Source organism: Salarias fasciatus, unplaced genomic scaffold (genome assembly GCF_902148845.1).
Source record: "Salarias fasciatus unplaced genomic scaffold, fSalaFa1.1, whole genome shotgun sequence".
Lineage (NCBI taxonomy): Eukaryota > Metazoa > Chordata > Actinopteri > Blenniiformes > Blenniidae > Salarias > Salarias fasciatus.
The window spans coordinates 127,109-154,230 of record NW_021941245.1 but is presented as its reverse complement, the minus strand read 5'-3'; the positions used below and the strand labels follow the sequence as shown (position 1 = coordinate 154,230).

General features: G+C 52.6%; 1 protein-coding gene across 6 annotated transcripts in view; it reads left to right on the top strand.

The window, feature by feature from the left end:
• The first annotated feature begins 2,183 nt into the window (after positions 1-2,183).
• LOC115384476 (rho guanine nucleotide exchange factor 40-like) overlaps positions 2,184-27,122 on the top strand; it is a 106,341-nt gene continuing 81,402 nt past the window's right edge. For all 6 annotated transcript variants that reach the window (XM_030086751.1, XM_030086753.1, XM_030086750.1 and 3 more), the window contains exon 1: positions 2,184-2,298. In XM_030086751.1, the coding sequence (XP_029942611.1) occupies positions 2,296-2,298 (3 nt within the window). In that variant the 5' untranslated portion in view covers positions 2,184-2,295. The remainder of the gene's footprint in view (positions 2,299-27,122) is intronic.

Sequence of the window (27,122 nt, the reverse complement as noted above, 5' to 3'; positions counted from 1 at the left end):
GGTGGGACGCGTATTTTTATCCTGGACACGGCTGAGCGCGCCGCTCGCGTCGGCTGGATGTGGAACTGCTCCCGACCAATACAACGGCACCTATTTGCTGCGGCCAGCGCGACGCAGCGCGACGCAGGGCGCGACGCAGGGCGCGACGCAGGGCGCGACGCAGCACGACGCAGGGCGCGACGCAGCGCGCGACGCAGGGCGCGACGCAGGGCGCGACGCAGGGCGCGACGCAGCGCGACGCAGGGCGCGACGCAGCGCGACGCAGGGCGCGACGCAGGGCGCGACGCAGCGCGCGACGCAGCGCGCGACGCAGGGCGCGACGCAGGGCGCGACGCAGCGCGCGACGCAGGGCGCGACGCAGCGCGACGCAGGGCGCGACGCAGCGCGACGCAGCGCGACGCAGCTCCAGAAACGCTGCTGTGGGATCAGGGGGTGAGATGTTTCAGAGCATCAGCAGCAGGCGGCAGCAGACTATCTGGGATTCATCTGGATCCATCTGGTGCATTGCAGATCTGGCAGAGATGGATCTCTCAGGACTAACTGGGCACCAGATCTCCAGGAATCAGAGTCGGTCTCATGCGCTGGCCTTGGCTCTTTCCCAGAGAATGTTCAGAATCGATGGGATGAATGTGCGCCGTCTCCACTCCTGACCACATGCTGCACCGCATAGCGCTGCACTTCCGGAGGGGGGAGATGGCGGTGGGACACATGTGACCTCTGAGGTGGTGCGATGCGTTTGAGGGACCTGCAGAAGGTGGGAATTTGGAGGTTTTTACCCAGGGTTACGCTGTCTCACCCCGATCCTGCTCACCCCTGTCTCACCCCGATCCTGCTCCACCCCTGTCTCACCCCGATCCTGCTCACCCCTGTCTCACCCCGATCCTGCTCACCCCTGTCTCACCCCGATCCTGCTCACCCCTGTCTCACCCTGATCCTGCTCACCCCTGTCTCACCCTGATCCTGCTCACCCCTGTCTCCCCCTGATCCTGCTCACCCCTGTCTCACCCTGATCCTGCTCACCCCTGTCTCACCCCGATCCTGCTCCACCCCTGTCTCACCCTGATCCTGCTCATCCCTGTCTCACCCCGATCCACCCCCCTGTCTCACCCCGATCCTGCTCCACCCCTGTCTCACCCCGATCCTGCTCACCCCTGTCTCACCCCGATCCTGCTCACCCGCCCCTCCACCGCACCTTGCTTCTCCTCCCCTCCCTCACCCATTTCTCTTTCCTGTTTTTTCTCTTTTTCCCCTCCACCTCTGCAGTGTTATTTACATTAGTGTCGGTGTCCCTCCACCCTCCAGACTCACTCTCCTCCCCCCTGCCTCCACCCGCTGCTCCGCCCGGTGTGTTTCCTCTCCTCCCCCCGTGCTCGGTGCTCTCCTGTGGGGCCACGACAGATCGCCTCCTCGGGAAGGTCCAAGGAAAGACGTCCAGCAAGACATCACCACGGCGCCGTTCATCCTAGCAACCGACTTAACATTATCGTAGCGCGCGCTCCGTGGGGTCACCGTGCAGGGGCGGGGCCACAGTACAGGGGGCGGAGCCACAGTGCAGGGGGCGGGGCCACAGTGCAGGGGGCAGGGCCGCAGTGCCGGAGGATGGGCCCACCATGCAGGGGGCGGGACCACAATGCAGCGGGTGGGGTCACAGTGCAGGGGGCGGGGCACAGTGCAGTCGGGGGGCCACCATGCAGGTGAGCTGTCTGAGGTTGGTCATGGCTGCAGCCAGACACCCCCCCCCCCCCCCAAGAGCGCAAAAACACCAAGAAACCCAGAAAACCAATAAATCTGCTCTGTGATGAATAAACAGAGGTGGACAGAAAGTTCTCTCCCATGCCATGTTTTCCATGTCGCCAGTCAGTTCTGGAAGAGCTGGGCTGATTGTGATCACCTGGGCCCAGAACTGTTTGTTGCAGGTGATTCAAATCAGCCCCGCCCTTTGTTCACTGACTGGGCACAACAAAAACATGGCGTGGGAAAGTACTTTCTGTCCACCTCTGTGAATAAACTACGGTGAAAGTGATCATTAACAACTTCAACCAACTGAAAAACAAGCAAAACACAATGACACACACACCACGCTCTCACACACTCACTCCCAGCATGCACTGCGAGAGAGAGAGAGAGCGAGAGAGAGAGAGAGAGTGGGCGGGACAGGGGAAGTAGAGCAGGTGGAGGAGGGAAGTCAGTGGCAGCTGACCGGCCAGACTCAACCTGAGCGACACGTGGAGAGACGGGTGGAGCGTCAAATGTTCTCCGACTGGATTTTACAAGTTCTGACTCCACACAGCAAACATGGTAAGATCACACACACACACACACACACACACACACACACACACACACACAACTCGCACTGTGTGGAGGGGGGTGGCAGCAGAGGTGTTGTGTTTCACTGTAAGAGTCGTGTGTGTGTGTGTGTGTGTGTGTGTGTGTGTGTGTGTGCGCTCCTGGTGTATTTCTGTCCGGCTCGTTCTCAGAGCTGCTGACACATGTGAGACTGATGAAGACTCAACATGTGAACTCACTTGGCCAATCACGGCCCTGCTGCTTGAGACGCCGTCTCTGCTGCTCAGAGGTTCTGTGGGACCCTGTGGGGTTGTCCAGGACCCTGTGGGGTTGTCCAGGACCCTGTGGGGTTGTCCAGGACCCTGTGGGGTTGTCCAGGACCCTGCTGGGTTCAGACCGGGGCTCTTCAGCTGGAGCATCTCGTTAAACCTCTGAGGTTCTCCGGTTCTCACTGAGGAAGATGGTTTGAACCCGGACGGAGGTCCGTGACGGTCCGGATCAGGGTTCTCCTCCAGCGCTCCGTGGTGGTGGTGGTAGGGGGTGGTGGTGGGGGGGGTGTTGGTGGGTGGGGGGGGGGGGACGGGTGGGGGGGGTGTTGGTGGGTGGGGGGGGCGCACTAGCAGACGGACACTGCAACACAACAAAACAGTACTTGAACGTAGAGCTGGGCCCCGCTCCTTCAGGTCAGCAGCCTGACCAGCGGCAGCCTGACCAGCGGCAGCCCGTCCTGGGCCGCGGTGTCCTGAGGACAGCTTTCACTCTTTCCCAGGTTGAGAAACACCTCTGCTCCAGCTGTGGTGATCGGGATCCTTAAAGGACTGACAGTTTCTGAAAAGACATCTTCCAGATGGTTCTCCATGAACAGCTGGAATCGGTCCACTGCACCACGGCGGGCGAGACCGAGTTCTGTCTCCAGCTTCCACTCAGCAGGGGGTCGGCCTTCACAGAGCGTCTTCAGGAAACGACCCGTCCTGTCCCTCAGACCGGTCCCCCTGTCCCCCTGTCCCCCTGTCCCCCTGCAGCCAGGCTAAACGACCCGTCCTGTCCCTCAGACCGGTCCCCCTGTCCCCCTGTCCCCCTGCAGCCAGGCTAAACAACCCGTCCTGTCCCTCAGACCGGTCCCCCTGTCCCCCTGCAGCCAGGCTAAACGACCCGTCCTGTCCCTCAGACCGGTCCCCCTGTCCCCCTGTCCCCCTGCAGCCAGGCTAAACGACCCGTCCTGTCCCTCAGACCTGTCCCCCTGTCCCCCTGCAGCCAGGCTAAACGACCCGTCCTGTCCCTCAGACCTGTCCCCCTGTCCCCCTGCAGCCAGGCTAAACGACCCGTCCTGTCCCTCAGACCGGTCCCCCTGTCCCCCTGCAGCCAGGCTAAACGACCCGTCCTGTCCCTCAGACCTGTCCCCCTGTCCCCCTGCAGCCAGGCTAAACGACCCGTCCTGTCCCTCAGACCTGTCCCCCTGTCCCCCTGCAGCCAGGCTAAACGACCCGTCCTGTCCCTCAGACCTGTCCCCCTGTCCCCCTGCAGCCAGGCTAAACGACCCGTCCTGTCCCTCAGACCTGTCCCCCTGTCCCCCTGCAGCCAGGCTAAACGACCCGTCCTGTCCCTCAGACCTGTCCCCCTGTTCTTCACTGAGGAGGTCGGTGAAGAAGCTCCTCGGTGTGTCCCAGGATGGTGCTGCAGGTCTCCAGAGAGAAGGAGAAAAACCAGATATGAAACGAATCTCCTTTTGTGACTCTGTTACTGTTGCTGCATGGTTTTGGGAAAATATCTTATTATTGACTACTGCAATTGTGACATGATTTTTAATATTTTTGAATAATTTTCATGAATCAGATTGTGATTAGATGATCGCTGCAACATGACAATAACATATTTAAATACTATATTTCAAACACATTTCTCCTCTAACAAGCATCACAGCCTCCAGTGAAACAGACTCTGAGATTTCTACATCGTGACCTCACCTCTTCTGCAGCCCGGCGACGATGCTCTGAACTGAGGCCGGCGGGCAGCCGCCTCTCTGCTCAGCCACGGAATGGAGAGAATTTCTGTGAAGGATGAGGAGAAGTGATAATAATAACCAGAAAGGGGAAAAGAGCTCCTGTTGAAACATGTGAAGATCACATTACTGACAGGAAGACTTATTGCCTGATGTTTTGCGCATCCTGTTCAAACTGCTGGATGCTCTCCGTTATGTGGACTGCTGTTCTTCTTCTGGAGCTTGGCCTAGAGGAGGTCCACATGTGGTGATGTGGTGAAAAGGTTCCAGAAAGCACTTTACGTCCCGATGTTCCAGCAGCACGGTGGCTCCTGCCTCTCTGATGGTCCTGGCACCGGTCAGCCGAGTCTGGAATGTTCTCAGAACACTGAAGGAGATCCTCTCTGTGCTCAGACACAGCGGCGATGGTTCCGTCTGACACTGCTGGATGTCGGCCGTCTCCAGGCCACCATGGTATCAAGAACGGCTGTACGCTTAGGTGATCTGGAAAAACAGCTGGCAAATCCACCCAGGTCAGAAACAACATTCTCACCGTGCAGATGTGAGGTGCCTGCTGCTGAGCAGGTTGGGTCGGTGTACAGCAGTGGATATCGTGGGCATTTTGGGTTCACATCTTTGATTTCCTCTGAACTGCAGTGGCTCCCTCCTCACTCTGGCTACGTCAGACGCCTGGCCGATCAGCTGTTCTGATCCTCAGGAAAGATGGCAGCAAGACGCTCTGTTACTGCAGCAGCCATGGACTCAGACCAGCTGACTACAGAGGAAGGAATTCAGAAACCTTTCCTGCACACTGTGTTTGTCATCAATGTAGCGTAGAACAACCGCAAGCTGTGACTGTGTTGAACTATCTGCTGTCTCCTCTGCCTGGATCGACACAAAAACACTCTTTTGGGCTTCTTTAATTATTTGCTCCCTTGCAACAGCCAACATGCAGTCCGGGAGCTCATTTTGGACAGTTTTTGAAGAACCCTTAAAAACAGTGGCAGTTTCAAGGAGCTCTTTCTGAGCTCCATCCAGAGAGGCAACAAAATCCACCGACCCAGGAAATATCCAGGGCTAACAGAGCTCTCACTCTCATTGTGGCCAGTAAAGCCGACTCAAAGGCCCCACAAAGTTTCCCACGGTCTGTTATCCTGGACAGCATGTGAGGATTGTTTGTCACCTCTTCATTGTGCTTTCTAATGAAAACTGGAGCCCTCATCCAGCTGTTCAGCAACGCCAACACGGCCAGAAAACTGCAGATTCATGCTGTTGTCCAGGTGGCTACGGCTGCCTTCATGCCGTTTGCATTTTCCTCAGATGTTTCAGGGCTCTGACCCCCGTTGTTGTCCACAGAACTTCAGTGTCAACACTTTGAAAAAGCAAGCAGGGAAAGCAGAGCATTGCTAGCTTCACCTCCAGCTAGCCAGCTGTGTTTAGCGTAAACAGTCGGGAGAACCCCGTGTGGAACTGTGGCCACGGCCACTCGCCCGCTGCTGGATTTGTAGATCAGGTTGCTCCGGTCCGAGCTCCTTTAGTCTTTTTTATTCCTTCAGCGAACGCCTCGTAAAAGGATTATTTCACAAAGAAACAACCGACTTTTCTTTTGCTGCCGCCATCACCTTCGGTCTTGCTGTGGTCTGACTGTGTCTCTGCTGCCAGGGGCGACTTTGACAGGTATCATGAATCAATCAGAGCAGATGAAAAACGACCCAGATGCACTGATTCGCCAGAGACGCCGAGAGCTGCGACCCACAGGACAATCTTTAAGTAACCAATTAGAGACCAGTGTTAAGTCACATGACAGCCAGCCGTTTTAGAATGTACATGCAGGCTCATTTGGCCGGCGTCCCTCGCTATTGAAACATTTAAAACAACCCTGAAAAAACCCCAATATGGAATGGAAAGGCTTAAAACAATAAAAATGAGACCCATTGAGTGAACACTGTGCAGATGTGTTAACTACTTTAAATACGTATTTATGTTTACCGTGTCAATACCTTTTTCACAAAATCGTGATGGGGCGGCGCCCTGGCGCCCCCTATTGACAAGCCGTCACTGCTCTTCACCTTCACCTCCTCACCAGGTCCAGGTCCAGGACCAGGTCCAGGACCAGGTCCAGGACCAGGTCCAGGACCAGGTCCAGGACCTTCTTCATGCGTTGGCTCCGTGACAGGCTGTGTGACATGAAAAGAGTCATCGAGGTCCAGAAAGTCCCTGACCAGCAGTCTGGCCTCACAGCAGGTGTCCGTTTTGAAATGGCCCACAATTACAAGGTGATCAGAGTTTGCAAAGTCCGCCACAAAGTCCTTGTTCAGTGTGGCTGTTGATCGACCAGCGAGCTCCCAACAGTCGCAGCAGCTTCACCTCAAACAGCTGGAACAGCTGGAGACGCTGGACGTCCACACGGAGACGCTGGACGTCCACACGGAGACGCTGGACGTCCACGTCTGCCAGTGGAGCCAGGAGGAGGAGCTCTGAGACAGGCGAGAGGTCACCTTCAGGGTGAGAGAGGTCACCTTCAGGGAGAGAGAGGTCACCTTCAGGGTGAGAGAGGTCACCTTCAGGGAGAGAGAGGTCACCTTCAGGGAGAGAGAGGTCACCTTCAGGGAGAGAGAGGTCACCTTCAGGGAGAGAGAGGTCACCTTCAGGGTGAGAGAGGTCACCTTCAGGGAGAGAGAGGTCACCTTCAGGGTGAGAGAGGTCACCTTCAGGGTGAGAGAGGTCACCTTCAGGGTGAGAGAGGTCACCTTCAGGGTGAGAGAGGTCACCTTCAGGGAGAGAGAGGTCACCTTCAGGGTGAGAGAGGTCACCTTCAGGGTGAGAGAGGTCACCTTCAGGGTGAGAGAGGTCACCTTCAGGGAGAGAGAGGTCACCTTCAGGGTGAGAGAGGTCACCTTCAGGAGCCGTTTCAGCCAGATTCTGTGAGGAGGAAGAGTCATTCAGTAAAGTTTTTTTGGCGACTGGTCTCCCCTTCAGCCAGGCAGAGCGAAGACCAGAGAGTCTGACGGTGCGGCACGCTCCAGCATGCACAGGCTCTGATGGTCCTCGCCACGGCGCCCGGTTCGAGCACGCCAACTGTGCAGAGCTGATCGTGGTCACCGGCTCTGTTCATAGTCTTTATGGACAACGTTCTAAACATGGTTGAAGAGGGCTTTTGTGTGTGTGTGTGTGTGTGTGTGTGTGTGTGTGTGTGTGTGTGTGTGTGTGTGTGTGTGTGTGTGTGTGTGTGTGTGTGTGTGTGTGTGTGTGTGTGTTCCCTCTGAACACCAGCCCCCCAAAAAGAAAAACTCCACCTGTGTTCTCTGTGTCATCGGAATGACAAGTTTAGACAGCTTCTGTAACTCTGCTGCTCAGACACGTTGAGGGGCTGCAGGAATGCACACACACACACACACACACACACTCTGTGGGTGTAGGGATTATCGGTGTAGAGATAAACTGTGTTGAACCGTCAGTCTCACCAACCTCCTCGTGAACCTCGTCCTGAACCTCCTCCAGGACCCCCTCCAGAACCTTCATCAAGTCATCTGACACTTAACGGTGTCAAAAAGACCTCAGACAGAACTCAGGGGCGAGGGTCCACAGCAGGTCTACACTGGTCCACGGTAGACCTTCACTGGTCCACGGTAGACTCACACTGGTCCACAGCAGGTCTACACTGGTCCACAGTAGACCTTCACTGGTCCACGGTAGACTCACACTGGTCCACAGCAGGTCTTTGGTCCCTCCTGCCTGCCAGAAGCCGTTGTTGAAGCACTGAATGTTCCGTCAAACATGAGCGAGTTTCCATGCCAATGCCCCCTGTGACCCCTGGGTGACCCTAGGACGTCACCACAGACTAGCTCCTCCTCTTTTCGTCTGGCTGGCGGTTCACTGACAGCTGGACTCTCAGGATTGGCCTTCTGCCGTCACACTGCGTCACTGGTTAAGATCTTTTCGCTTGGAGCAGCAAAGGTGGCCTTCTGAAGGCTGTGAGGCAGCTACCTGTGTTTCCACCTTAGTTCTGCGGTGGTTCTGCAGTGGACCGGCGCCACTGTGGCGCCTGCTGTGAGGCAGCTACCCCGTGTTTCCACCTTGGTTCTGCGGTGGACCGGGCCGCTGTGGCGCCTGCTGTGAGGCAGCTACCCCGTGTTTCCACCTTGGTTCTGCGGTGGACCGGGCTGCTGTGGCGCCTGCTGTGAGGCAGCTACCCCGTGTTTCTACCTTGGTTCTGCGGTGGTTCTGCGGTGGACCGGCGCCGCTGTGGCGCCTGCTCTGGTGGAGCGATGTGTTCTTACCCTGCCGGTAGACGGTACGGATGCTCTTCTCTCTGAGTCTCAGCAGCCTCCATCTCCTCCCCGAGAACGTTCAGGCACCGGGGCTTACTAGCATATAGCATGTTAGCCTCACCATGGCGGGGGAGGGGCAATGCCCCCGCCCCCCCCCAGCATGGATGGTCCTGGCAGTTAGCAGCGTGGCTAGTGTGAGCTTATCAATGCTTGTGAGACCGTGTTGTTATTTCCCCATTTGGGTGCCGCTGTAGCCGTTAGCCACACGTTGGGTGTTAGCTTGCGGTTTCTTCCGTTTGTTGCTGCCGGTCCTGCCCCCTCGCTGGCATGTGCCCCCTCCCCGGCAATCAGCTGTTCCCTCTCCTGACCGCCCCAGCGAGCCTCTCCGGCCCCGGCAGTCTGGTGTCCGCTGTGTAGCTGGCGTTCGCCCGAGCACCACCTCCGCTCATAAAACATGATGATAATGCAGAAGTGCAAAAAAAAGCTGGAATTCCAGGGAAATTCCAGCAGGGGGCGATGATGCTGGTTTCAAAAAGAGCCCAGGTCTCACTGGAACCATTCAAAAAATGCCAATTTTCAGAGTGAATATCAGCATGTAAAGCTGGTGGTTCCAGACCAGGTCCTGGTCTTTGTCTCTGGTTCTGCACCCTGCTGCTTCACCAGACTCTGATTTTCACTGAAAACATCTGTTGATTTTATATTACGAGTTAAAGTTTTGCATAAATCGCCCTATCACAGCACCTCCTCTGTCCACGTGATGCGGTCACGTGACGGGCGGGACCAATCACATTACATCCGGTTTCAAATGTTCAGCATGGAGACGTCCTGCTGGACTCGCTGGAGTCTTCAGAATGGGATTTCGGAACGCTGTGGGTGACATCATGAAAGGTCTATCCATTTATATATGATCTGTGCGTGCGCCCCTTGGCCCCCCCTCAACTTACCACGCTGACCTTGACCTTTGGCTTGGTGTGCGACACTATTATGGTGTGTTCACACCGGCCACGTTGTGGGCGTCGCGGGCGGCGGGGCGGCGCGTCAGGAGCGTCGACTTTTCAAGCATTTCGAGCGTTTCGAGCATCTGATGCCCACAACGTGCGTCCCCGGCGTCAGGAGCGTCATGAACGTCGCTTTTTGAGAGTTCAGAAAACTGAACTTTCGACGCGCTGCCGATGGGCATCAACCAATCAGAGACGATCCCTCCGGTGCTACGTCACTACGAGTGATCCGAACACCGATGCGGGCCGGCCAGTGTTGCCAACTTGACAACTTTCTCCCTAAATCTGGCGACTTTCCAAAGCTTCTTGGCGACTTTTTTTTTTGTCAAAAGTGACTAGCAACAAATCTAGCGACCTTTTCTGGTGCTGTGGAGACGTGACAGGACGTCTCGCTGCTGTTGTCAATGAGCAGCGGGTGCTGCTTGAGCCCCTCCCCCGTCCAAAAGCTTTCACAGCGGTCAGTCTCAGCAGCGCCCCCTGCTGCAGGCAGAGCAGAGAGGAGCAGACCAGCCAATAGCCACTTTTCTTACTGGGGAGTTGGCAACACTGGGGCCAGCCGGTCATCAAACTGGGCCCGGGAGAGACGAAAGTAGCCCTGGAAGCGACCCTCATCCTCACGCAGCTCCTGGAGCAAATGGTGAAACTCCCCAAATTCAGAACGCCTCTGAATAATGGGATGAACCCAGAGACGACGTGCATGTGCCCGATGATGACGCGGTCCAGCTTTATTTAACAAATAAAGCAAAGCCACTCTCCTGATGCGATCCGCCATAGCTGGAAACAGAAACCAGCCTCCCGCGCGCCAATTAACTGACGCGCGTCAAGAGCGTCGTGAGCTTTTTGACCACCTGGTGTCAAGCGTCGTGCTTGAAGCGTCACAAGCGTCAGCTTCGAGGCGTCCCAAGCGTCGACGACGCCCGCGACGCGTTCGGTGTGAACGCAGCATCAGCGTCAGGCCGAGCCATTGCTCCCGTTTGTCCTGAAAGTCCGGCAGTGGAACGTTGCCTGGCTGCTCGGCTCTCGGATGGTGAGGCAGCTCTTCCCCTCTCAGGATTCTGCATCTGCACGCTCCCTTTCCCTGACTTGTTGACATGGTTGGTGTTCGCCGCATCGCTGCGGTGCAGGCGTCATTTTTTTCTCTTCTCCCGACTTATTGGTACTCAGCCCGATGGTTTGGCAACACGGTTTGCGTTAGCTGTAGCCGTTGCTGACGAAGGCCACATTGGAGCTTCCTTCTTCTGGTTTATTGACACCAAATCTGTCCGTTGGTGACATGATTAGCGTTAGCTTGTGGCCGTGGCCAGTGTGGTTGACGTCCGCGCTCCTCCTCCTGTCTGTTGAAAACACACCTCATGCTGGGCGGAAGTCGTTGCCGGTGACCGCCCCACGGTGCTTCTCCTGCCTGTGGGGGCCGACCGTGGCTGTTGGCCGGACAGTCGGTGTTAGCTTTAGCCGTTGCTGGTGAAGGCCTCGTTGGTGACCCCTCGTCCGACTGCTGGCACACTGCCAGTGGCAGCGTGGCCGTGACCGGGGACGGCCCTGCTGGCTGCTGTTAGCGGTATGACAAGTGTTGGTCTGCAGACTCCACATGCTGATCACTCCACATACTGATCACTCCACATGCTGATCACTCCACATGCTGATCACTCCACATGCTGATCACTCCACATGCTGATCACTCCACATGCTGATCATCCCCATGCTGATCACCCCAACCTGATCAGCCCACATGCTGATCACTCCACATACTGATCACTCCCATGCTGATCACTCCACATGCTGATCACTCCACATACTGATCACCCCCATGCTGATCACTCCACATACTGATCACCCCATGCTGATCAATCCACATGCTGATCACCCCACATGCTGATCACCCCCCATGCTGATCACTCCACATGCTGATCATCCCCATGCTGATCACCCCACATGCTGATCACTCCACATACTGATCACTCCCATGCTGATCACTCCACATGCTGATCACTCCACATGCTGATCACTCCACATGCTGATCATCCCCATGCTGATCACCCCAACCTGATCAGCCCACATGCTGATCACTCCACATACTGATCACTCCCATGCTGATCACTCCACATGCTGATCACCCCCATGCTCATCACTCCACATACTGATCACCCCATGCTGATCACTCCACATGCGGATCACTCCACATACTGATCACTCCACATGCTGATCACCCCCATGCTGATCACTCCACATGCTGATCACTCCACATGCTGATCACCCCACATGCTGATCACCCCCCATGCTGATCACTCCACATGCTGATCACCCCCATGCTGATCACTCCACATGCTGATCACCCCACATGCTGATCACCCCCCATGCTGATCACTCAACATACTGATCACCCCATGCTGATCACTCCACATGCTGATCACTCAACATACTGATCACCCCATGCTGATCACTCCACATGCTGATCACCCCCATGCTGATCACTCCACATACTGATCACCTCATGCTGATCACTCCACATGCTGATCACTCAACATACTGATCACCCCCATGCTGATCACTCCACATGCTGATCACTCCACATGCTGATCACTCCACATACTGATCACCCCACATGCTGATCATCCCCATGCTGATCACCCCAACCTGATCACCCCATGCTGATCACTCCACATGATGATCACTCCACATACTGATCACCCCCATGCTGATCACTCCACATGCTGATCACTCAACATACTGATCACCCCATGCTGATCACTCCACATGCTGATCACCCCCATGCTGATCACTCCACATACTGATCACCCCATGCTGATCACTCAACATGCTGATCACTCCACATATTGATCACCCCCATGCTGATCACTCCACATGCTGATCACATAACATACTGATCACCCCCATGCTGATCACTCCACATGCTGATCACCCCCATGCTGATCACTCCACATGCTGATCACCCCCATGCTGATCACTCCACATGCTGATCACCCCATGCTGATCACTCCACATGCTGATCACCCCCATACTGATCACCCCATGCTGATCACTCCACATGCTGATCACTCCACATGCTGATCACCCCCATGCTGATCACTCCACATGCTGATCACCCCATGCTGATCACTCCACATGCTGATCACCCCCCATACTGATCACTCCCATGCTGATCACTCCACATGCTGATCACCCCCATGCTGATCACTCCACATGCTGATCACTCCACATGCTGATCACCCCACATGCTGATCACCCCCCATGCTGATCACTCCACATGCTGATCACCCCCATGCTGATCACTCCACATGCTGATCACTCCACATGCTGATCACATAACATACTGATCACCCCCATGCTGATCACTCCACATGCTGATCACCCCCATGCTGATCACTCCACATGCTGATCACCCCCCATACTGATCACTCCCATGCTGATCACTCCACATGCTGATCACCCCCATGCTGATCACTCCACATGCTGATCACTCCACATGCTGATCACCCCACATGCTGATCACCCCCCATGCTGATCACTCCACATGCTGATCACCCCCATGCTGATCACTCCACATGCTGATCACTCCACATGCTGATCACATAACATACTGATCACCCCCATGCTGATCACTCCACATGCTGATCACCCCCATGCTGATCACTCCACATGCTGATCACCCCCATGCTGATCACTCCACATGCTGATCACCCCCATGCTGATCACTCCACATGCTGATCACCCCATGCTGATCACTCCACATGCTGATCACCCCCATACTGATCACCCCATGCTGATCACTCCACATGCTGATCACTCCACATGCTGATCACCCCCATGCTGATCACTCCACATGCTGATCACCCCATGCTGATCACTCCACATGCTGATCACCCCCCATACTGATCACTCCCATGCTGATCACTCCACATGCTGATCACCCCCATGCTGATCACTCCACATGCTGATCACTCCACATGCTGATCACCCCACATGCTGATCACCCCCCATGCTGATCACTCCACATGCTGATCACCCCCATGCTGATCACTCCACATGCTGATCACCCCACATGCTGATCACCCCCCATGCTGATCACTCCACATGCTGATCACCCCCATGCTGATCACTCCACATACTGATCACCCCCATGCTGATCACTCCACATGCTGATCACTCAACATACTGATCACCCCATGCTGATCACTCCACATGCTGATCACTCAACATACTGATCACCCCATGCTAATCACTCCACATGCTGATCACCCCCATGCTGATCACTCCACATACTGATCACCTCATGCTGATCACCCCCATGCTGATCACTCCACATAATGATCACTCCACATACTGATCACCCCCATGCTGATCACTCCACATGCTGATCACTCAACATACTGATCACCCCATGCTGATCACTCCACATGCTGATCACCCCCATGCTGATCACCCCATGCTGATCACTCAACATGCTGATCACTCCACATATTGATCACCCCCATGCTGATCACTCCACATGCTGATCACATAACATACTGATCACCCCCATGCTGATCACTCCACATGCTGATCACCCCCATGCTGATCACCCCACATGCTGATCATCCCCATGCTGATCACTCCACATGCTGATCACCCCCATGCTGATCACTCCACATGCTGATCACCCCCATACTGATCACCCCATGCTGATCACTCCACATGCTGATCACTCCACATGCTGATCACCCCCATGCTGATCACTCCACATACTGATCACCCCCATGCTCATCACTCCACATACTGATCACCCCATGCTGATCACTCCACATGCGGATCACTCCACATACTGATCACTCCACATGCTGATCACCCCCATGCTGATCACTCCACATGCTGATCACTCCACATGCTGATCACCCCACATGCTGATCACCCCCCATGCTGATCACTCCACATGCTGATCACCCCCATGCTGATCACTCCACATGCTGATCACCCCACATGCTGATCACCCCCCATGCTGATCACTCAACATACTGATCACCCCATGCTGATCACTCCACATGCTGATCACTCAACATACTGATCACCCCATGCTGATCACTCCACATGCTGATCACCCCCATGCTGATCACTCCACATACTGATCACCTCATGCTGATCACTCCACATGCTGATCACTCAACATACTGATCACCCCATGCTGATCACTCCACATGCTGATCACCCCCATGCTGATCACCCCATGCTGATCACTCAACATGCTGATCACTCCACATATTGATCACCCCCATGCTGATCACTCCACATGCTGATCACATAACATACTGATCACCCCCATGCTGATCACTCCACATGCTGATCACCCCCATGCTGATCACTCCACATGCTGATCATCCCCATGCTGATCACTCCACATGCTGATCACCCCCATGCTGATCACTCCACATGCTGATCACCCCCATACTGATCACCCCATGCTGATCACTCCACATGCTGATCACTCCACATGCTGATCACCCCCATGCTGATCACTCCACATACTGATCACCCCCATGCTCATCACTCCACATACTGATCACCCCATGCTGATCACTCCACATGCGGATCACTCCACATACTGATCACTCCACATGCTGATCACCCCCATGCTGATCACTCCACATGCTGATCACTCCACATGCTGATCACCCCACATGCTGATCACCCCCCATGCTGATCACTCCACATGCTGATCACCCCCATGCTGATCACTCCACATGCTGATCACCCCACATGCTGATCACCCCCCATGCTGATCACTCAACATACTGATCACCCCATGCTGATCACTCCACATGCTGATCACTCAACATACTGATCACCCCATGCTGATCACTCCACATGCTGATCACCCCCATGCTGATCACTCCACATACTGATCACCTCATGCTGATCACTCCACATGCTGATCACTCAACATACTGATCACCCCCATGCTGATCACTCCACATGCTGATCACTCCACATGCTGATCACCCCACATGCTGATCACCCCCCATGCTGATCACTCCACATGCTGATCACTCCACATACTGATCACCCCCATGCTGATCACTCCACATGCTGATCACTCCACATGCTGATCACCCCACATGCTGATCACTCCACATGCTGATCACTCCACATGCTGATCATCCCCATGCTGATCACCCCAACCTGATCAGCCCACATGCTGATCACTCCACATACTGATCACTCCCATGCTGATCACTCCACATGCTGATCACCCCCATGCTCATCACTCCACATACTGATCACCCCATGCTGATCACTCCACATGCGGATCACTCCACATACTGATCACTCCACATGCTGATCACCCCCATGCTGATCACTCCACATGCTGATCACTCCACATGCTGATCACCCCACATGCTGATCACCCCCCATGCTGATCACTCCACATGCTGATCACCCCCATGCTGATCACTCCACATGCTGATCACCCCACATGCTGATCACCCCCCATGCTGATCACTCAACATACTGATCACCCCATGCTGATCACTCCACATGCTGATCACTCAACATACTGATCACCCCATGCTGATCACTCCACATGCTGATCACCCCCATGCTGATCACTCCACATACTGATCACCTCATGCTGATCACTCCACATGCTGATCACTCAACATACTGATCACCCCCATGCTGATCACTCCACATGCTGATCACTCCACATGCTGATCACCCCACATGCTGATCACCCCCCATGCTGATCACTCCACATGCTGATCACTCCACATACTGATCACCCCACATGCTGATCATCCCCATGCTGATCACCCCAACCTGATCACCCCATGCTGATCACTCCACATGATGATCACTCCACATACTGATCACCCCCATGCTGATCACTCCACATGCTGATCACTCAACATACTGATCACCCCATGCTGATCACTCCACATGCTGATCACCCCCATGCTGATCACTCCACATACTGATCACCCCATGCTGATCACTCAACATGCTGATCACTCCACATATTGATCACCCCCATGCTGATCACTCCACATGCTGATCACATAACATACTGATCACCCCCATGCTGATCACTCCACATGCTGATCACCCCCATGCTGATCACTCCACATGCTGATCACCCCCATGCTGATCACTCCACATGCTGATCACCCCATGCTGATCACTCCACATGCTGATCACCCCCATACTGATCACCCCATGCTGATCACTCCACATGCTGATCACTCCACATGCTGATCACCCCCATGCTGATCACTCCACATGCTGATCACCCCATGCTGATCACTCCACATGCTGATCACCCCCCATACTGATCACTCCCATGCTGATCACTCCACATGCTGATCACCCCCATGCTGATCACTCCACATGCTGATCACTCCACATGCTGATCACCCCACATGCTGATCACCCCCCATGCTGATCACTCCACATGCTGATCACTCCACATGCTGATCACCCCACATGCTGATCACCCCCCATGCTGATCACTCCACATGCTGATCACCCCCATGCTGATCACTCCACATACTGATCACTCCACATGCTGATCACTCAACATACTGATCACCCCATGCTGATCACTCCACATGCTGATCACTCAACATACTGATCACCCCATGCTAATCACTCCACATGCTGATCATCCCCATGCTGATCACTCCACATACTGATCACCTCATGCTGATCACCCCCATGCTGATCACTCCACATAATGATCACTCCACATACTGATCACCCCCATGCTGATCACTCCACATGCTGATCACTCAACATACTGATCACCCCATGCTGATCACTCCACATGCTGATCACCCCATGCTGATCACTCAACATGCTGATCACTCCACATATTGATCACCCCCATGCTGATCACTCCACATGCTGATCACATAACATACTGATCACCCCCATGCTGATCACTCCACATGCTGATCACCCCCATGCTGATCACTCCACATGCTGATCATCCCCATGCTGATCACTCCACATGCTGATCACCCCCATGCTGATCACTCCACATGCTGATCACCCCCATACTGATCACCCCATGCTGATCACTCCACATGCTGATCACTCCACATGCTGATCACCCCCATGCTGATCACTCCACATACTGATCACCCCATGCTGATCACTCCACATGCTGATCACCCCCCATGCTGATCACTCCACATGCTGATCACCCCCCATGCTGATCACTCCACATGCTGATCACCCCCCATGCTGATCACTCCACATGCTGATCACTCCACATGCTGATCACCCCACATGCTGATCACCCCACATGCTGATCACCCCACATGCTGATCACCCCCCATGCTCATCACTCCACATGCTGATCACTCCACATACTGATCACCCCCATGCTGATCACTCCACATGCTGATCACCCCACATGCTGATCACCCCCCATGCTGATCACTCCACATGCTGATCACCCCCATGCTGATCACTCCACATGCTGATCACCCCCATGCTGATCACTCCACATGCTGATCACCCCACATGCTGATCACCCCCCATGCTGATCATCCCCATGCTGATCACCCCAACCTGATCAGCCCACATGCTGATCACTCCACATACTGATCACTCCCATGCTGATCACTCCACATGCTGATCACCCCATGCTGATCACTCCACATGCTGATCACCCCCATGCTGATCACTCCACATGCTGATCACCCCCATACTGATCACCCCATGCTGATCACCCCCCATGCTGATCACTCAACATACTGATCACCCCATGCTGATCACTCCACATGCTGATCACTCAACATACTGATCACCCCATGCTGATCACTCCACATGCTGATCACCCCCATGCTGATCACTCCACATACTGATCACCTCATGCTGATCACTCCACATGCTGATCACTCAACATACTGATCACCCCCATGCTGATCACTCCACATGCTGATCACTCCACATGCTGATCACCCCACATGCTGATCACCCCCCATGCTGATCACTCCACATGCTGATCACTCCACATACTGATCACCCCACATGCTGATCATCCCCATGCTGATCACCCCAACCTGATCACCCCATGCTGATCACTCCACATGATGATCACTCCACATACTGATCACCCCCATGCTGATCACTCCACATGCTGATCACTCAACATACTGATCACCCCATGCTGATCACTCCACATGCTGATCACCCCCATGCTGATCACTCCACATACTGATCACCCCATGCTGATCACTCAACATGCTGATCACTCCACATATTGATCACCCCCATGCTGATCACTCCACATGCTGATCACATAACATACTGATCACCCCCATGCTGATCACTCCACATGCTGATCACCCCCATGCTGATCACTCCACATGCTGATCACCCCCATGCTGATCACTCCACATGCTGATCACCCCATGCTGATCACTCCACATGCTGATCACCCCCATACTGATCACCCCATGCTGATCACTCCACATGCTGATCACTCCACATGCTGATCACCCCCATGCTGATCACTCCACATGCTGATCACCCCATGCTGATCACTCCACATGCTGATCACCCCCCATACTGATCACTCCCATGCTGATCACCCCCATGCTGATCACTCCACATGCTGATCACTCCACATGCTGATCACCCCACATGCTGATCACCCCCCATGCTGATCACTCCACATGCTGATCACCCCCATGCTGATCACTCCACATGCTGATCACCCCACATGCTGATCACCCCCCATGCTGATCACTCCACATGCTGATCATCCCCATGCTGATCACTCCACATGCTGATCACCCCCATGCTGATCACTCCACATGCTGATCACCCCCATACTGATCACCCCATGCTGATCACTCCACATGCTGATCACTCCACATGCTGATCACCCCCATGCTGATCACTCCACATACTGATCACCCCATGCTGATCACTCCACATGCTGATCACCCCCCATGCTGATCACTCCACATGCTGATCACCCCCCATGCTGATCACTCCACATGCTGATCACCCCCCATGCTGATCACTCCACATGCTGATCACTCCACATGCTGATCACCCCACATGCTGATCACCCCACATGCTGATCACCCCACATGCTGATCACCCCCCATGCTGATCACTCCACATGCTGATCACTCCACATACTGATCACCCCCATGCTGATCACTCCACATGCTGATCACCCCACATGCTGATCACCCCCCATGCTGATCACTCCACATGCTGATCACCCCCATGCTGATCACTCCACATGCTGATCACCCCCATGCTGATCACTCCACATGCTGATCACCCCACATGCTGATCACCCCCCATGCTGATCATCCCCATGCTGATCACCCCAACCTGATCAGCCCACATGCTGATCACTCCACATACTGATCACTCCCATGCTGATCACTCCACATGCTGATCACCCCATGCTGATCACTCCACATGCTGATCACCCCCATGCTGATCACTCCACATGCTGATCACCCCCATACTGATCACCCCATGCTGATCACCCCCATGCTGATCACTCCACATACTGATCACCCCATGCTGATCACTCCACATGCTGATCACCCCCCATGCTGATCACTCCACATGCTGATCACCCCCCATGCTGATCACTGCACATGCTGATCACCCCCCATGCTGATCACTCCACATGCTGATCACCCCCCATGCTGATCACTCCACATGCTGATCACCCCACATGCTGATCACCCCCATGCTGATCACTCCACATGCTGATCACCCCCCATGCTGATCACTCCACATGCTGATCACTCCACATACTGATCACCCCCATGCTGATCACTCCACATGCTGATCACCCCACATGCTGATCACCCCCCATGCTGATCACCCCCATGCTGATCATCCCCATGCTGATCACCCCAACCTGATCAGCCCACATGCTGATCACTCCACATGCTGATCACTCCACATGCTGATCACTCCACATGCTGATCATCCCCATGCTGATCACTCCACATGCTGATCACTCCACATGCTGATCACTCCACATGCTGATCACTCAACATACTGATCACCCCATGCTGATCACTCCACATGCTGAACACTCAACATACTGATCACTCCACATGCTGATCACCCCCATGCTGATCACTCCACATGCTGATCACCCCCATGCTGATCACGCCACATACTGATCACCCCATGCTGATCACTCCACATGCTGATCACTCCACATACTGATCACTCCCATGCTGATCACTCCACATGCTGATCACTCCACATGCTGATCACTCCACATGCTGATCACTCCACATGCTGATCACCCCAACCTGATCAGCCCACATGCTGATCACTCCACATACTGATCACTCCCATGCTGATCACCCCATGCTGATCACTCCACATGCTGATCACTCCACATGCTGATCACCCCCCATGCTGATCACTCCACATGCTGATCACTCCACATGCTGATCACCCCCCATGCTGATCACTCCACATGCTGATCATCCCCATGCTGATCACCCCAACCTGATCAGCCCACATGCTGATCACTCCACATACTGATCACTCCCATGCTGATCACTCCACATGCTGATCACCCCATGCTGATCACTCCACATGCTGATCACTCCACATACTGATCACCCCCATGCTGATCACTCCACATGCTGATCACTCAACATACTGATCACCCCATGCTGATCACTCCACATGCTGAACACTCAACATACTGATCACTCCACATGCTGATCACCCCCATGCTGATCACTCCACATGCTGATCACCCCCATGCTGATCACGCCACATACTGATCACCCCATGCTGATCACTCCACATGCTGATCACTCAACATACTGATCACCCCCATGCTGATCACTCCACATGCTGATCACTCCACATGCTGATCACCCCACATGCTGATCACCCCCCATGCTGATCACTCCACATGCTGATCACGCCACATGCTGATCATCCCCATGCTGATCACCCCAACCTGATCACCCCCATGCTGATCACTCCACATGCTGATCACTCCACATGCTGATCACTTCACATGCTGATCACATAACATACTGATCACCCCCATGCTGATCACTCCACATACTGATCACCCCCCATGCTGATCATCCCCATGCTGATCACTCCACATGCTGATCACTCCACATAATGATCACCCCACATACTGATCACCCCCATGCTGATCACTCCACATACTGATCACCCCCATGCTGATCACCCCACCTGCTGATCACTCCACATGCTGATCACTCCACATGCTGATCACCCCCCATGCTGATCATCCCCATGCTGATCACTCCACATGCTGATCACCCCACATGCTGATCACCCCCATGCTGACCACTCCACATGCTGATCATCCCTATGCTGATCACCCCAACCTGATCACCCCCCTGCTGATCACTCCACACTCCACATACTGATCACTCCACATGCTGATCACTCCACATACTGATCACCCCCATGCTGATCACTCCACATGCTGATCACCCCATGCTGATCACTCCACATGCTGATCACCTCATGCTGATCACTCCACATACTGATCACCCCACATACTGATCACCCCCATGCTGATCACTCCACATGCTTATCACCCCCATGCTGATCACTCCCCATGCTGAGCACCCCAACCTGATCACCCCCATCCTGATCACTCCACATGCTGATCACCCCACATACTGATCACCCCCATGCTGATCACTCCACATGCTGATCACCCCCATGCTGATCACTCCACATGCTGATCACCCCCATGCTGATCACCCCAACCTGATCACCCCCATGCTGATCACCCCACATACTGATCACCCCATGCTGATCACTCCACATGCTGATCACCCCCATGCTGATCACTCCACATACTGATCACCCCCATGCTGATCACTCCACATGCTGATCACCCCCATGCTGATCACCGCCATGCTGATCACTCCACATGCTGATCACCCCCATGCTGATCACCCCAACCTGATCACCCCCATGCTGATCACCCCCATGCTGATCACCCCCATGCTGATCACTCCACATACTGATCACCCCCATGCTGATCACCCCCATGCTGATCACTCCACATGCTGATCACTCCACATACTGATCACCCCCATGCTGATCACTCCACATGCTGATCACTCAACATACTGATCACCCCATGCTGATCACTCCACATGCTGATCACCCCATGCTGATCACTCCACATGCTGATCACCTCATGCTGATCACTCCACATACTGATCACCCCACATACTGATCACCCCCATGCTGATCACTCCACATGCTTATCACCCCCATGCTGATCACTCCCCATGCTGAGCACCCCAACCTGATCACCCCCATCCTGATCACTCCACATGCTGATCACCCCACATACTGATCACCCCCATGCTGATCACTCCACATGCTGATCACCCCCATGCTGATCACCCCCATGCTGATCACTCCACATGCTGATCACCCCCATGCTGATCACCCCAACCTGATCACCCCCATGCTGATCACCCCACATACTGATCACCCCATGCTGATCACTCCACATGCTGATCACCCCCATGCTGATCACTCCACATGCTGATCACCCCCATGCTGATCACCGCCATGCTGATCACTCCACATGCTGATCACCCCCATGCTGATCACCCCAACCTGATCACCCCCATGCTGATCACCCCCATGCTGATCACCCCCATGCTGATCACTCCACATACTGATCACCCCCATGCTGATCACCCCCATGCTGATCACTCCACATGCTGATCACCCCCATGCTGATCACCGCCATGCTGATCACTCCACATGCTGATCACTCCACATACTGATCACCCCCATGCTGATCACTCCACATGCTGATCACTCAACATACTGATCACCCCATGCTGATCACCCCCATGCTGATCACTCCACATGCTGATCACTCAACATACTGATCACCCCATGCTGATCACTCCACATGCTGATCACCCCCATGCTGATCACTCCACATGCTGATCACTCCACATACTGATCACCCCCATGCTGATCACTCCACATGCTGATCACCCCAATGCTGATCACTCCACATACTGATCACCCCCATGCTGATCACCCCACCTGCTGATCACTCCACATGCTGATCACTCCCATGTTGATCACCCCTCATGCTGATCTCTCCCCCCCCAAAATGATCACCCTTCTCACATGCTAACCCTAGCACACATGCTAGCTGCGCTGCGTTTGGCTCCAGCAGCTGAGAGCACACGTGGAGCAGCTGAGTCATGTCTGGAGTATCCAGCTGTCAGATTTTGAATTCAGTCACACCCCAGACCTTCCACTGCTCCACCGTACCGAACGGCACAGGGAAACGCAGGAGGCGCTCCTGCTGCAGTGTTTGCTGCTCTGTGGAGCTGTTCGCAGATGTTCTCCAGATGTGAGGAGGAGAACAGGGCTCTTCTAAGTAGAAAGAACTCTGCTGTGTGATAGCAGACATGGACTCACCCAAACACAGTCAGGTGGTGTGTGTGTGTGTGTGTGTGTGTGTGTGTGTGTGTGTGTCTTTTAACACACCACTCCCAGTTACTGGTGAAACATGCACCTCTGGGTGCGTCTTTGTTTCTGAACACACACACACACACACACACACTGCGGGTGTAGGGATTATTGGTGTAGAGATAAAGTGTGGTGAACCATCAGTGTCGCCATTCCAAACGTCCTCATTGAAACGCCGTTTGATTCCCACACTGATGACTGACGGTGAAGCTGCAGACACTCGGGACATGTGTGACTCCTGAACACACGGCGGGTCGCACAGTGCGCAGCGCCACAGATGGCTTTCTCCAACAAGTGGATGCAGTGTGATGTGTGGACTTGCTTTAGACTTTCAAGGATTCAGACGGAAAACCACTGGATATTGTGAACTGTCTGAAGACACCAGACATGAAAAAGCAAACGTACGTATCCTTGAAGGAACCAGCCGGCAGAAAGGTTCTCGGGGTAAAGAGTCAGGCTTTCAGCACAACGTCAGACATGGTTCTGGTGGTGTTTGGCATTTGGATCAGTGGGTGGATGGGCGGGGGTGCGAGTTCACTCGGTTTGGGGAGAAGACTGTCCGTCAGCTGGTCCAGTGGTCTTCCTGGTTTCGTTGGAGAGCCCCATTAGCTCCTGGTCCAGCTCAGGAGCTATTCCGCCTGGGGTCTCTTTCAAATCATTCACATCATTACATCTTTAGAAACATTTTGAACATGTATACACACACAATTACACATACATGTACACACATGCATACATATATATATACACATATACACACAGACACACACAGACACCCATACACACATATATGAAGAGTTCATCTGCAGAAACATAAGTACCTCCCTGTTTATCACTTGTATATCTATTCTAGTGCTCCTAACAGCATTATTAGTTAATCTTCTTGAATAAATAATCCAACTTTTGTCTTTCTGCTGTCACATACAAAACATAGCAACAAAATCAAATACACTTTTGACAAAAAAAACCAAAAAAACCCCAAAACAATCGAAACAAAAATAACTGCAAATGCACTCCCATATGTAAAATAAAATATATAAATGGAAGCGCAATGTCAACTCATTAGATAACATTAAAGAAAGAGACATAATAAGAGCAATACTATCTAAATAAAAGGAAAAGACCATGACCATGACAATGCATGCATCCTCCTAATCTGTTGATTATTTTATTTTGACAATGATCATTCAGAATTACAATTACCCCTTTATCGATTTTACTTATCTCAAAAGAAGATATAGATATAGATCATAAAGATTAGTCTTTGACATAATCCCAAATTTTAGTACTCATCAACTTTTCCTATTTAAATTTGATTCCTTTTTACATGCATTGCCGATCACTAATTTAGTTCATTACTGCACAAAGAATCTTACAGTCTTGTTTACAATTTCTTATTTGTTCATTATTGCGTAAACAAAAGGAGTTTTAACTTCTTTTGAAAGCATCTCTTATTGGTCTCTGATAATAAAAATCTAGGTAATAAATTCCATGCGACCATGGCTCGATAAAGTACAGGTCTCTGCTTTTGATTTGTTCTACATGCCGATAATACACACCTTGAGTCATTTGCCTGACGAGTACCGTAGCCATGATAATCTGAGAAAATTGACACTTTTCTGTAAATAATTTCTGGTATTCTTGTTACAATAATATTTCTTAGAAATGTTAATAAAAATACTTGAATCTACATTTAACCCTTAACCAAGCCACGTTTTCATGCATTTCTATTAGATTTGTTCCATATGGGCAACCCAATACAGTTCTTGCTGCCTTGTTTTGTGCAACTTGTAACTTATGTAAATTATTTTCACTAGTGTTTGACCAAACAACTGATTCATAATCTAAATAGGAAAGCACTAAAGATTGAACTAGTTGCTTGGTCAACCACTGAGGAATACACCTTCTACAGTGTTTAATAGTGCCCATACTTCTCCCAATTTTCTGAAGTACATAATTAACTTGGCTGTTCCATGATAAATAAACTATTACCCCCTAATAATTTTGCTTCTTCAACCTGTTCGATTAAATCATTTCCATGAATTAAGTGCAACAAAGGTGTCATTTTTAAACTATGTTTTGAACCAATCACCATACATTTTGTTTTTTCAGCATTAATAATTAATTTATTAGCTTGTATCCACTGTGTGACCAAAGCTAATTCTTCATTTCATGTATTATTGAGTTGATCTATTGTTTGTGAAGCTGTATATAATGTAGTATCGTCTGCATACATAGCCATGGTTGCTTGTTTTAACACCAGTGGAAAATCATTTGTAAAAATAGAAAACAAAAGGGGTCCCAGGCAACTTCCCTGGGGCACTCCACAATCCATTTGTCCAAGCTCAGAATAACTACCATTAAAATAAACTTTATGTTCTCTATTGTCAAGATAACTTTCTACCCACTTTAGTGCTGATAACTCAAATCCATGTTTCACTTAGTTAATAAAATTGTGTGATCCAAAACATCAAAAGCTGCACTCAAGTCTAAAAATATTGTGCCAACCAACTTTTTATTATCTATTTCCTCTAACCAATGATCGGTAATCTGAGCCAGTGCAGTAGTTGTGGAGTGACCCGTTTTGCATGCATGTTGATAAATTGTATTCAGTCCATTCTCTAAAAATTATTTTTGTATCTGATCATACACGACTTTCTCCATAACTTTACTTAATGCAGGTAACAAACTTATTGGCCTGCTATTTTGCGCTGAAAATGGTCCCTTGTTATTCTTAATCAGGGGAATGATTATTGCTATCTTCCACTCTGATGGAAAAACACCTTCCTTTAAAATTATATTGATTATGTAAGAGACTGGCAAAGAAATAAAATCTGCCACCAACTTCAACAATTTGATCTCTATAGCAGGGGTGTCCAAAGTGGGTCCTGGAGGCCGCAGTCCTGCATGTTTTCCATGTCTCCCTGCTTCAACGCAGCTGATTGCAATGAGGCTCGTTATCTGGCTTTCTGCTGGACTTGGCCATGAATCATCATGAGATTCAGGTGTGTTGAAGCAGGGAGACTTGGAAAACATGCAGGACTGCAGCCCTCCAGGACCCACTTTGGACAC